At 45.8% G+C, this 13,509-nt stretch overlaps 1 protein-coding gene across 6 annotated transcripts in view; it reads left to right on the forward strand.

Annotated features, from left to right (window-relative positions):
• Window positions 1–12,127, forward strand: part of FGFR3 (fibroblast growth factor receptor 3) — a 54,796-nt gene extending 42,669 nt beyond the window's left edge. For 2 of the 6 annotated variants that reach the window (XM_030948315.1, XM_030948317.1), the window contains exons 8-17: window positions 1,076–1,269; window positions 2,143–2,288; window positions 2,389–2,510; window positions 3,750–3,860; window positions 4,014–4,204; window positions 4,884–5,006; window positions 6,611–6,681; window positions 8,102–8,239; window positions 8,697–8,802; window positions 8,891–12,127. In XM_030948315.1, coding sequence (XP_030804175.1) covers window positions 1,076–1,269; window positions 2,143–2,288; window positions 2,389–2,510; window positions 3,750–3,860; window positions 4,014–4,204; window positions 4,884–5,006; window positions 6,611–6,681; window positions 8,102–8,239; window positions 8,697–8,802; window positions 8,891–9,055 — 1,367 coding nt within the window. In that variant the 3' untranslated portion in view covers window positions 9,056–12,127. Of the gene's footprint in view, window positions 1–1,075; window positions 1,270–2,139; window positions 2,289–2,388; window positions 2,511–3,749; window positions 3,861–4,013; window positions 4,205–4,883; window positions 5,007–6,610; window positions 6,682–8,101; window positions 8,240–8,696; window positions 8,803–8,890 lie in introns of all 6 variants that reach the window. The other 4 variants (XM_030948316.1, XM_030948319.1, XM_030948318.1 and 1 more) reach the window with 2 other exon arrangements.
• Window positions 12,128–13,509: the final 1,382 nt, after the last annotated feature.

Here is a 13,509-nt window from a genome sequence, read left to right on the forward strand (position 1 = left end):
CAGAGGGCAAGGCAGCTGCAGAACCAACCATAGTGCCTGATCCCAGGAGATCTGGTACTCCTGTCTTGTGGGAGGAGATGGCCATTGGCAGGATCAGGCCCTTCACAGCTGGCACACAGGCTGGAGCAGCCCCCAGTGTCACCAACAGCCCTTTCTCCATGTTCTCCTGGGCTCTGCCACCAAACACTTGAAACAGAGCCTGCTGCTGCCAGGGAAAGGCTCCTGCTGCTTGCTGGAGGGACTGCTCAGCAATGGACACGACCCATTCCTGAGCTAACCACACCAGCATGACTTCATCATAAAGCTTCCCACTGCTGACTCTCCCTCTGATGCCAGCACACCTTTGGGGGACAGAAAATCAGTCCCACCATGGCTCCTTCCTCTGGTCAACATGCCTGTCCTGCAAGGAACAAGGGCGAAAATACAGCTGGCCGTTGCTGGTCTCTAAGAAGTCTTGCAAGCAGGTTGCCACTGCTGATGGGCTCATGCCATCATCCTCCTGGCTATTCCACCTCTCTGGGACAGACCTTCCAGCCTCTTCCCAGCAGAACTAAGTTTTCATTAAATAATTAAGCAGATTTTTCTCTTGAGACTCTCTGGCTGTGTCATGGCTCACTGCTGCGTGCTGTTCAAGCCCCTTGGTCCCTCAGGGCAGGCACTGGTCTGGTGGAAGTGTTTGCTGAAGAATCTGAATCAACAAAGTGCAGCAAACCCAGTCCTGCACATCCAAGGCATCCCAGCCACCTTGTGTGGGTTTGTGGAGAGAGCAAGATCTTGGTCAGAGGGACAGCACAGACGTGTGAAGATGCCTTCAGCCTAGAGCAGTGGTTTTCAGTCTGTGGGCTGGGGGCTCTTAAAAACCCAAAGTAAAATGATCCCAAAAGGGCAAACTGAACTAATGTTGTAGCTACAGCTGCAGGTGGAAAACCACTGGCCTGGGAGAGTCCCCTCACTGCAGTCACTGACACTGATGTAGCTGAACAAGTCCTGCCCAGATTCCCTGTGCTGTATGTGTGTAGCTGTGTGTGGGCAGCTGCCCAGCCTGTCCTGACTGCCATCTCTTGTCACCCTGCAGCCGAGGAGCTCATGGAGATGGATGATTCGGGCTCAGTGTACACTGGCATTCTCAGTTATGGCACTGGCTTTTTCTTCCTTCTCCTGGTGCTGGTCGTGGTGATTGTCTGGAGGATGAAAACGCCAAACAAAAAGGCCATGAACACCCCCACTGTTCAAAAAGTCTCCAAATTTCCACTCAAGAGACAGGTAACAGAAAGTAGATACAAGATTCCTATTCCCCTCTATGGTATCCCTCTTTTTTTTTTTCCTCCTCCATCTCTTTGAAATTCTCTCTCTAGGTGAGAAGCTCCACCAGAAAAACATTGCCCAAGAGGGACATAATTTGGCTGCAGCCTAGAAGTGTAAAATAAATAATATTTTATTTATTTCTATGCCCATGGAGCTTTGGCAGAGGTGGCAGCTGACTCTGGTTCGTGAGCAGCCCCCACTGCTGTTGGCCTTGCCCAAGAGGTTTTGGCACTGCAGCTGCGAGTGCCACAGAAGGCACATCTGGCAGGGAAAGTCCAGTCCAGGCTCCCTGGAGGAGCAGGGATTTGGGGAGAATGAGCACAACCAATGCTCTTTCCTGCTTTCACAGATGTCACTAGTGAGCCCAAAGCTGTTCCTGTGATGGTGGCAAAGGTTCTCTGTGAAGTTAGAGATGTTCTGCTGCATGAAATAGCAGAGGAGCAGGGCCAAAAGACACCACGTGAAACCCCACAGTGAGGGGTACAGATTTCAAGCTTTGTCTGCAAGCTCACAGTGGGCATTGAGAGTGCCAGGATGGGAGAAGTCACTTCATAGCCTGTATGGGCTGTGGAGATGCAACAGAACAACTGGATGGATTACACCTCCTGATGCTGGAGGGCACTGGCTGACCCGTCCCTCCTTTCCATCTTCTGAACACTTGTCCACAAGTGCCTAAAGGAGTGGATTTCTGCAAGGGTGGGGCATTTCCCAGTTAGAAATTCCCAGAAATCTGCCCATGGGCCCAGAGAGCTCAAACCTCCACAGTGATCCATCTCAGACATGGCCTGCCCTGGAGATACAGTTGGCAATAACACTTCATTTGCTCTACCCAAGCAGGTGTCGCTGGAGTCCAACTCTTCCATGAATTCCAACACGCCCCTGGTCCGGATCACGCGCCTCTCCTCCAGCGATGGGCCCATGCTGGCCAACGTCTCTGAGCTGGAACTACCTCCAGATCCCAAGTGGGAATTGACACGGTCTCGGTCAGTCAGAGCCACGGGTTGGGGTCTCTGTGCCTGCTGGGAGTGTCCCCGCACCAGAACCCCCTAACATCCCTGTCTGTCTGTCTGTTCCTCCCTCCAGCCTGACCTTGGGGAAGCCGCTTGGTGAGGGCTGTTTTGGCCAAGTGGTGATGGCAGAAGCAATTGGGATTGATAAGGACAAGCCAAACAAGGCCATCACAGTTGCTGTCAAGATGCTGAAAGGTATGGGCAGTCCACAGAGGACAGAACAGCATATTGTGCTGGGATTTCCTCTCTTTGCCCCTCTTTTAATTCTTTTATTCAAACTAGGTACAAACAGAAGAAAGCAGGAGCAGCCTCTCCTCCCCTTTACCCACGTAGCCTGGGGGTGAGGGCTGTCCCTGGAGAGCAGGCAAAAGTGCAAATCCCATCAGGAAGAGGGGCTGGGAATTAACCCAGTTCTCTGCCAGGGGGTAATAGCATCCCTGACAAGAAGGGGAATCCCCCTCACTTCTAGCCAGCTCCGTGAATCAGCCCACTCCTTACTCCTCCCCTAACCAGCGCTGCCTGTTCTACCAAAAGCTTGTGCAGCAGCCTCAGGTGGAGTTTGCAGAATTTCAGCTGGAAAACTCCTTCCTGAGGAGCTTTTTCATTGAGGAAACTTGGTCCCAGTCACCTGAGAAGTTAAAGGGAGACAGAAATGGGGGATTCAGCAGGTGCCTCTGGATAAGTCTCCACTTCCCATCCTGCCCCCAGACACAGTAACCACAGACAGCTGAGGAGTTCACCTGGAGCACGTAGGGCAGTGAGCAGCCTGGGCTTGAGGTTATATGGGGGGACATTGGGAAAAAAAAATAATATTTCTTATCAGAAATGGGTTTGGTTAATTTACATTTCCTTCATTTCTTATCAGAAATGGGTTTGGTTAATTTACATTTCATTGAGTCTTTTCTGAAGCTGGTTTGGGAATTTAGGAGCATTTCCATCTTTCCAAACCAAAACATTCCTTTGGGGAGGTTTTGCCAATTTTACTACTTTTGTAGATAGTTTTTTCTATTTTTGTAGAGAAATTGCAACTTTTCATCCAAAAAATACATTCCCTCCCAGCCCTGACCTTCCACCATTATTAATTCTTGTCCCCTAGAAATGAGGGACCGAAACTATCTGAAAAGCAGGTACCAGGTACCAAAATGTGAATTTTTTTCTTTAATACTTGTGAGGATGAAACAGAAGACAAAAGGCATTATTGGTTTCCATTCATTTACCTCCACTTATTTGTTTGTCTTTTTTTGTTGCCATAGTAGTAGGTTTTGTTTTTGTTTTGATCCTTCTTCCTAAAGTAGAATAAAGCCAAATACTTCCATATTCTGAGTATTGTTTCCCCATCAAAGCCCCACATGGCTGCACAGCAGTTGTAACTATACCCCTAAACACTTACTTTCTTCCTGACATTTTTTTGCATTCCTCCTCTACTTTCTCCAGATGATGCAACAGACAAAGACCTTTCTGACCTGGTCTCTGAGATGGAAATGATGAAAATGATTGGGAAGCACAAAAACATTATTAACCTCCTCGGGGCCTGCACACAGGATGGTACGTAGCAGAGCAGCCCAGGACTTACAGGGTCGTGAAAGGCTCAGATTTGGCCATCCCTTCTTTATAATCACTGACTGCCCAAACTGGCCCAGATGAGATTTGGGTGGTCATCTCTTCCTCTGCTGGATGCTGATGTGCTGTTCCTTGCAGGACCACTCTACGTGTTGGTGGAATATGCGTCAAAGGGGAACTTGCGGGAATACCTCAGGGCACGGCGCCCACCTGGCATGGACTATTCCTTTGACACCTGCAAGCTGCCTGAGGAGCAGCTGACGTTTAAGGACCTGGTTTCCTGTGCCTACCAGGTGGCACGGGGCATGGAGTACTTGGCATCTCAGAAGGTGAGTTGAGAAACCTCATTTGGTAGAAGCCTTGGTCAAAGCCACCTGTTCAAAGCCTGGGAATGCTCTGTGGGTGGGACAACCCCAGGCAAAACATTGCAAGCTTCTCCCTTTAGAGGCCAGATTTTGCTTGATGAAGTATCTTGGGGTTTTGGAGCTAGAGGTTCCATCCATGTGCAAAGTCCCCATATGCAGGCTGCATTCCTGAACCATGCAGCTGCACAGCTCTCACCTGCAGGACCATTAGCACCCACAAAATGCCTGTAAAAGCACCAGTGACCCAGACCATTCTGTGAGTCTGTGCATTTTGGATGTATTTGGGATACCTTAATTTGAAGATCCTTAAACTTCATCCTGCACTCCCCTGCTGGGGGAAGCAGCACAGAAAAGCAGCTGCACATCCCAGGGGAGAGGAGTTGACTTTCTCATCTGTACATCCCACCCAGAGAGGAAAGGCGCGTGCGTGGCCGTGCCGGCTCCAAGGCCACCAATTTAGAGTTGCTAAGAGGTGGTTCCCACTGAGCAGGCACGGTGGGGTAGTGACACACAGAGCCAGGAGCTGAGCAGTGCCCACAGCTTTATGAGCCTGGGAGTCAATGAAACAGCAGCTCATAAACCACACGGTGCTGTTGGTTCCAGCTAACGAGCCCTTATGTATTGGCTTGCTCACCTTTCACAGTGCATTCATCGCGACTTGGCAGCCAGGAACGTGTTAGTCACTGAAGATAATGTGATGAAAATTGCTGATTTTGGCCTCGCTAGAGACGTTCACAACATTGACTATTACAAGAAAACCACCAATGTAAGTACAGAGCTGCCAAGCACACGCAGTTCTCCTTCTGGCTGGGAGCTTGGTCATCCCTGCAGCAAGAGGCCCTTGTCCCACATCTCCCTTCCTAGAGGGGCTTAGGAGGAAGAAATCTGACAAGGACTTCACCTGCTGAGGGACTGTAGATAGGCTGGTCCCAGGAGTCTATCCACTATCTGGTTTTTTTCCCTGACAGATCCTGGTCCTGCTAGCAGGTGGTTGTGAGGTCTCAGCTCTGGCCAGGATGCTTTAGACTAAGAGAAACTCAGGTTTCTCACAAAAAGGAATGGAGGCCTTTCCAGTCTGCTCCACTACTGTTCATAAAGGTCCCAAGGATCTAACTTCTGTCTCATCAGAGCCCTTGACAGAGGAATGTCACTTCTTGTATACCTGGATCTACCTGTCTTTCATGTATTTCTCTCTTTTTTACATCTGAGCTTCTTGGCTCCACTGCCAAGAGTGAGAAGATGGCCCCAGACAAGGGCTGAGGCCTGGAGCTGTTTATATTTTCTGTAGAGATAAATTTACAAATGAAGGGCTGAGAGAAGAAGCCCCGTGTCTTGGTTCAGAGCCTGCAGCAGATGTTGAGCCCTGAGGGAAAACCATGGCTAGAACAGAGTGAGGAGATGGCAGTGGAAGATTGAGGGCAGTGCAGAACCTGTGGGTCCTGGGATTGCAAGGGGTTTAAATATCCAAGCAGTCCTTGGAAGTCCACCATGTCCATCCTGATCCACTTCAATGGCATATCAGAAATCTTCCTTAATTGCCAGGATTTCTTAATCATAAACTAATAACTATTCTTGGGAATTTTAATCACAGATCAGATAGTTTATTCCCTGTTTGAGCCGTGTGGAACAACTGAGAGCATAATCCCATTTGTACATCCTGCCTGTGTCTCATCTCTAGTTGTCTCCCACAGTGAGACAGTGGGTGAGAAGAGGACAAAGTTCCCCCATAACCATATTGTGGTTCAAACACAGAACAGTACTTTCTGTCTCCCTCCAGGGGCCAAAAAAATGCCCCAGAGAATTATGATTAATCTAGCCTTTCTCATCTTGTATTTCTCACATGACAGTCTGTGTTTATGACCCTGATGTAGGATGGGATCTGACCTCCTCCTTTAGCCTCCAGCAGGATCAGGATTTGTTTCTTAGAGGACCTGGCCCTTGTCTTCACTCTTTGGAAGTTTCCCTTCAAATTGAGCCTAAACTGGGTTTGGACTTGGAGTCAACTGTACTTTCCAGACAAAGAGATGGAAAGTGTTGTCCCATGCTCTGCCACAGAATTCACTGCATCTATGAGCCCTGGATGCTGTTCCCATGCAAAGATTTAGATTCACTGATATGTTAAACCTGCCTTGGCAGTGAAATACAGTCCTCTACAGAGAGCATTCACTGCAGAGATTGTCAGTGAAGATCCAGGGATCAAATGCTCTAATCTGTTTATATGGCCACTGCTGCTTTGCCCAGTGACCGGGAAGGCAGATGTGGTTGTTAATGAAAATGTTTCAAACTGGATTAGAAAAGAAGATTCAGATGGTGCCGTTTTGGCTGGGGGAATATGCTGATGGGATGTTCCCATTGTCTTCCTAATTACAGGGTCGGCTGCCTGTGAAATGGATGGCTCCAGAAGCCTTGTTTGACCGGGTCTACACTCACCAGAGCGATGTGTAAGCAAACCCACACTTAAAAAAAAAAACATACAACAGGGAAATCAACACCTATAGTATCTTACAGACAAAAGTACTACTAAGCATGACCAGGGCTCATTCCCTGCTGGAGTGCCTGGGGATGCAAAAGTACAGGAATTGATTCCAAGCTGCATCTTCACGCACGTGGTTTTATTTTGCTGTTATCTGGTTGCTTTCATCTGAGGGTTTCTAGGGAGCTGCTGAAAAATTACTGGAAAGCAGGCAGGTATTTCGTCCACGTTATAGATGAGGTGATTCATTCAGCAGTTGAAAAATATTGTGCCAAAAAACCTCATGAGAAATCAAATTACCCTCGGCACCTTTCACACTTTGCTCCAGACTGTTACACTTCAGTCAAGGATGTGCAATGGGCTTGAAATGTTCTGTCTTTTGTTAGAATTGATCAAAGAATATTCAGCAAATATAGCCTCAGATTAATTTTGCCATTTCATTTATTTTCTTTATTTTTTCTAATCCTGTCTCATCTGTTTTAGTGCCTCTGCACAGTAATCAAACAGCAGAGCATTCCTTACATGTAAATCAGTAACACATCTGAATTTTGCAAGGGCTGAAGCAGTTCCACATATACACTAGCTTTTTATTGTAATATTTGATCAATAATAGCATTTTTGTAGCTAGTCTGCCTTCTCCCCAGAGCTCACTGCTCTCAATTGGACAAACAAATCCTTTCTATTTCTGTATTTTTCAGATATTTTGGCTTTTATTAATCTTAAATCATACTTTCCTTGCTTAGGTAATGCTGCAGAGGGCATGACAGATAAATCAAAGCTAGAGAATGGGAGAGTGAGTGTGTATGAAAAGCGAAACAGAGACAGATAATCCCTGTTTTTAGAAAGAAAATGAAGAAGGCAAAAGATATTTTTGAAAAAAAGGACTTTTAACCAGAGCACAGCTGCAGGACTGAAGTGTGTAACATTAGTGCTCTGCTGATTTTTGTTGGGGTATTTTTCCCCCGGCTTGGCCAGTGAAATGGGTGTTGTAACAAGCAAGTTTTGGTATCAGCTTGCACAATTAGTGGCCTGTGGTTCCAAGCCTGCAATTCAGTGAAGCCGTGCATGAATAATTTGATTTGTTCCATTCAGTGGAGCTGGTGGAAGACCTAACAAAGAGCTGGCGGTGATAGATGGGCTGTCACCTATCTGATTAAATGCTCATTTCAATTTCAGACTTGGTGCCTGGGATTTCTTTGCTATTGAGTTGGATCAGCAGAGATCTCCAAGTAACTAGTAAAAATGGCCTAGGCAATTAGTCATGCTATTGATGACTTTGTTAGCTATGCATGGCTGCACAGAAATAAAGCCAAGCAAGGGGGATGGGATATGGGGGGCTTGGAAAAAAAAACCTCATTGAATTTTAAAGATCTTTCTTTGGTTTCCAGCTGGTCTTTTGGAGTGCTACTATGGGAGATCTTCACTTTGGGAGGGTCTCCATACCCAGGAATTCCCGTTGAGGAACTCTTCAAGCTCTTGAAGGAAGGCCATCGGATGGACAAACCTGCAAACTGCACCCATGATTTGTGAGTGTGTGCTGGGGGCTGACCTTGCTGCACTCCCCATTCCCTCTGAGGCCAAATACACCCCACTGGGCTCTGGAGTCTGGGACATCCCCACTGGGAAATTGTGTGGCCATCTCCAGGTAGCCTTTCCTCAGCCCAAGGCTGCTGAGTGACACACAGCACCTCCCCTCAACTGGGCAGGTGGCACCTGGGGTGTGTCACCTTCAGGACAGATCCTCCTCCTGCTCTGGGGGCACGGTCATGTGTCAGATGATCAGTGATGAGGACCATGGCTCCACAAAACCATCAGATGATCAGTGATGAGGACCATTCCTCCACAAAACCCTCCTCTTCCCCCCAGCTGGCTGTGGCTGAAGCTGTATTGGCCACAGCTGTTCCTTCAGCAGTTTGGAGATGGGTGGGCAGCTGGGTGGGTGTCACTTGGCCACATGTGACTGTGCCATGTCCCCGTGTGCAGGTACATGATCATGCGGGAGTGCTGGCACGCCGTCCCCTCGCAGCGACCCACCTTCAAGCAGCTGGTGGAAGACCTGGACAGGGTCCTCACTGTGACATCCACCGATGTGAGTGTGGTGTGATGGGTTTGGGAGGGGGTCACGTGGTCCCTGGCATGGGAGACCCCCAGCACTGATGTCTCTGTCACCCTGGCAGGAGTACCTGGACCTCTCGGTGCCCTTCGAGCAGTACTCGCCGGCCGGGCAGGACACCCACAGCACCTGCTCCTCAGGGGATGACTCGGTCTTTGCACATGACCTGCTGCCTGATGAGCCCTGCCTGCCCAAGCACCCGCCCTGCAACGGCGTCATCCGGACGTGAGCACCCCCGGGCACATGGACGGACAGACAGACAGATGGGCAGGTGGGCATTGTGCCCGTGGAGGCACGAGTGCGGGGCGCCAAGCGTGAAACCGTACTGAAGGATCTTCCAGTGGAACTGTGTGATGGTGCCTGGAGATTTGTGTTGTTGACAAGCTGTTCAGGGTAAAAAGAAAAAAAGAAAAAAAAAAGTAACTTCTTTTTTCATCAATTTTTTTTTAAATTTTTTTTTTCCCTATTGCTGTATGAAAAGTCAAGAAGCACTGTTTGGCCTGAAGGAACTAATCTCTTGCCAAGATGATCTATCCTAGATGATTTTTTTTTTTGTTTGTTTTTTTTGTTTACTTTCCATTTTGTTAGGGATTTTTCCTTTACCACGCAGAATGTTGAACCTGGGGAGTGCTGACCTCCCTGACCTCCCAGCCTCCGTGTTCCGAGTGCCACAGTAACCGTTCTGTGCCTGCAATACGAAGAAAAGAGAAAAAAGAAATCTTCCTTTAAAAAAAAAAGTGTCAAGAATGTGGAAATTCTTCGCTTATGCAATCTGTACATGAACCTTTTTGGTGGAGCTGAAATGCCACGTTGCCTGCAGGGATTCATATATTTATAAAAATATCTATATTTTTGTTGTCGTCGTTTTTATAGCTTCACGATCGTACTACCCAGCTACATAGAAGGAATCCTTTCTGGAAGAAGAGAGAACAAAGCTAAGAAAAATGCAAATTTGTCATGGAGAAATGAAAGTAAAAATGGTAAAAAGAGATGGTCAAGTCATCTGAAGTGTCAGCGCCTTGGCCCTTGCACGGGGCTGGGAGCGACAGGCCGGTGCCAGGGCAGGAGCAGAGCCCAGGGATGGCAGAGACCCCATGGGGTCCCTGGGAAACAGAGCATACACCCTGACCTTTGACACCAGCCAGTTGGGGGAGAAAAAATGAATAAATCTCATTTTTGGGGTTTGCCTGTTCTTGCTTGCCAGGGGGGAGTGGGGGGAGCAGCTCCTCCATGCACCCCTCGAGGCCAGAGTGGCTCCATCTACGTGCAGTGACTTGGAGAAAGAAGTTACGGGTACCTGTAGGCAAGAGCCTTTAACTTATATCAAAAAGGTTTATTCCAGAGAATCTGTGTATATATCTATAAATATATCATGTATATATATAAATAAATATATTAAAAGAAAAGAATGTATAATACTAATGCAACATAAAGCAGTACTGAGAGAGAGAGTCTCAAGATACGAGCATTGCAATCTAGGATATACTGATCTGGGCAAAAGAAAAGATGTTTTTGATTGTTTGTTTTGTATCTTCACAGTTTTGTTTTAAAAATTGTACCTTAACATGTATATTTGTAAAGTTATTTATAGACATTAACATATCTGTTCATTGGTTTAAATAGCATAGCGTTACTGTAAACTTTAAATTTCACCAAACTTAAGGGTGTTTTTTTTAACTTATTAAAAATGGAGAAAAAATATATTAATCAAGTTTTTCCTTTGTGTTTATGGGAAATATTGAGAGAATGTATAGATGTACAGTCCTTTAACAAATTACATTTAATGTTATAAATATATATATGTATTCATTAAAAAAATATTAGTTTATCCTGGATTGCAGTGAGCAAAGGTAAGTTTATTTTTCAATACATCACCAGTGGTTAAAACCAAACAAATAGCAGCAGAGAGATGATTTTTACATATTTCAGAAAAACAGGGCCAAGAATTCTTCCATCAGTTTAACCACTGTGCATTAAGGGGGTGTGGGTGTTTATTTTTCTATTTTCAAATGAAGGTATTCTTTGTGGTCGATTTAATAACAAGTGTGCAGCGAAGTGAAATGTTGACTTTGGATGGTGCAGGGTAGGTTTTTTCTCTCCCCTTTGCCAGTACTGTTGTATTTTGGGCTTCAGAAATGCCATGTGAGCAGAATAGTGACACTGTTTGCTGGAGAGCTGCTACAGCTGCATATTTCTTTTGCATCTAACACATTGGAAAGTGCCAGTGATGCCTGATTTTTGGTGTTTAGAATGCTATGCTGTTTTGTTCCTCAACGCCAGATAGCTGTGTAAAAGCACAGGAGTGACCTAAAGAATGTTAGCAGGAATCAAGCTGACAGTGGGGGATGTTTGGGCTGAGGATTTTTGTGGGTGGGTTTTTTTTTTTTGTCCAGAAGTCTTCTTTATGTACTACCAGAAGAGGCAAAGCAAATTACATCCTGAATTCTTTCTTTTCATTTTTCTCTGGTGCATATTGCATATCAATGTTTCAGAATAACAGGATGACAGCATCTCATTTAAATATTTTTTTCTTCTTAGAGCCACAGAATCCTTATCCTAAAATAAATAATTTATAGTTTGAGGTTACTTCAGTGGAAGTTTGAGAAGGTAGATTTCTATAGATTTTTGTTTTGTTGGAATAAAAAAAAAGATTTTTTTGGTATTTTCTTACAAATGTCTGCTAATTGTGTACATTCCAAGTACTCGAAGCAAAGAGTTTTCCTGTACTGAAAAAAGAAAATGTACAAAACTGTGCATGGTTTTAAATGTTACTAGATATTATAAATATATATATAATTTATTGAGTTTTTACAAGATGTATCTGTTGTAGACTTGTTGACTTTAACATTTCTTATTCAATGCTTATATAGTTTTATAGCCTGGACTATTATCTTTAAAAGCTTAAAAAAATTAAAAGTTCCAATTTTGTTACATTTTATACTGTTGATGTTACAATCCACAGGTTTGCATAGTGTGATTTTTTGCAATGAGCAACTCTGTTCAGTTTATTTTAATACTGTACTTCTGTGCCTGACAGCTGCAGCTGTCAAAGGTGTGAGATGAACACTAAATAAAACTATTCTGCTTTTGTTAACATGGGAAACTTACTTCTACCAAAAAAAAAAAAAAAGTTGATTTGGGGTTTATTCCCAGTTGTGAGGGTCCTTTGCAAAACCAAGTGTCCAGGCACTAGGACTTGTAGTGCCAGGAAGGTTTAAATTTTTTTTATAGTGCTGCTTTGCAAGTCCTGGCCAATTCAGGTTTTGTATTCATAATAAATTATATAGCCATTTTGGTAGAAGGGCAGTCTTTTTTATTTGTTAGTAGGTGTATTTATAGCCACACGAGCCATTGTGTGCACAGAGGTGTCAGCCCTGGCTTTGACTTTGGGGGCTAAGCAAGGGAACTCAATAAAACCTGGTTTTGCTGGTAGCAGACAATGCAGGGGATGTTGCAGCTTGGGAAACTTAATACTGATTCCTACAAGTGATCCTGTTGAAATGCATTCCAGAGACCTGGATGTGGGCATGCAAGTTTGCCTACCTGTGTACAGCCTGCCCACTATCAAACCTTTGTGCTTTAAGCAGCTGGGCATGGAATGGCATGCATCCAAGGAAGTATCTGTGGCACTGGGACTGGCACCAGCACTGTTCCATCCTAGATTTAAAAAAATATTAAAAATTACATGGGGTTCAGGTAATTTCCTTGCCATGGTAAGAAAAGACACCATTCTTTTAGCACCACTGTCTTGTGGGAGGAGTGTTGCAACCTGAAGTGAGTTGTTTGCATGCTTTAAGGACACACTGGTGGCCAGCCCTGAGCCCTGCCCCAGCAGGAGCAGCATGGACCAGAGGACCAACCCTGGCTGTTCAGGGCTGCAGGCAGAACATGGCTGAATGACCTTCTGCTGGCTCATGAGGCTAAATGGCCTTTTGCTTCATCAGGGCAGGGTGGTGAGGATGTTGTGCTCCATTTGCCACCACCAGGACTGGAAAAGCAGAGAGGGCCAGATCCTCCTGCAGTGAGCTGTGGTGTACAGCACACCTGTGCTTGAAAGCTTTCCCAATAAAAGCCTGCTGGGCAAACAGCACAGAAGTCAAAGTCACAAAGAGGAAAGTCTGTCCTGGTGCAGTGGCACATGGCGCTGGCTTGGTGTTTGCTTTCCCTCTTGGGTTTCATGATGTCATTCTTCCTCTGCTGGCCTTCCCCCACAGCCGTGTTTGCTTGTGGCCCAGGGAGGAGAGGGTAATATTTTACTTTAATTGCCCTACAATGCACCCAGTCCTAAGCCCAGGATGAACATTTGGCTGCAGCATGTGATGTGCATTGAGCAACGCACAAAACAACCTCAAGGAAAATTTGCAAATTTACTTGGTTAGGCTGTGTGACTGAGTGAACCTCCCACTGCAGCTCATCTCCCCTTCAGTGGCTGCAGCCTTCCACCCAAACCCAAAATGCCCTTTACACATGAAAGTTATTTTTCAAAGCAAAACTAACATCTTCTTTCCTCTGTGGGTGACTGCACAAATAGAGCCTCTCACTGGCTGCCCTGACCTGTTTCATAGCAACATTCAAATAAATTCCTAAAATTGTAATTTATTTCCATTGGTCATGGCTCCATGGTGAGACAGGGAGGAGGATTTGGCAAAAGGAAGAAAAGTCTGAAGCCCTGCAAGTGTTGGT

Source organism: Camarhynchus parvulus, chromosome 4 (genome assembly GCF_901933205.1).
Source record: "Camarhynchus parvulus chromosome 4, STF_HiC, whole genome shotgun sequence".
Classification (NCBI taxonomy): domain Eukaryota; kingdom Metazoa; phylum Chordata; class Aves; order Passeriformes; family Thraupidae; genus Camarhynchus; species Camarhynchus parvulus.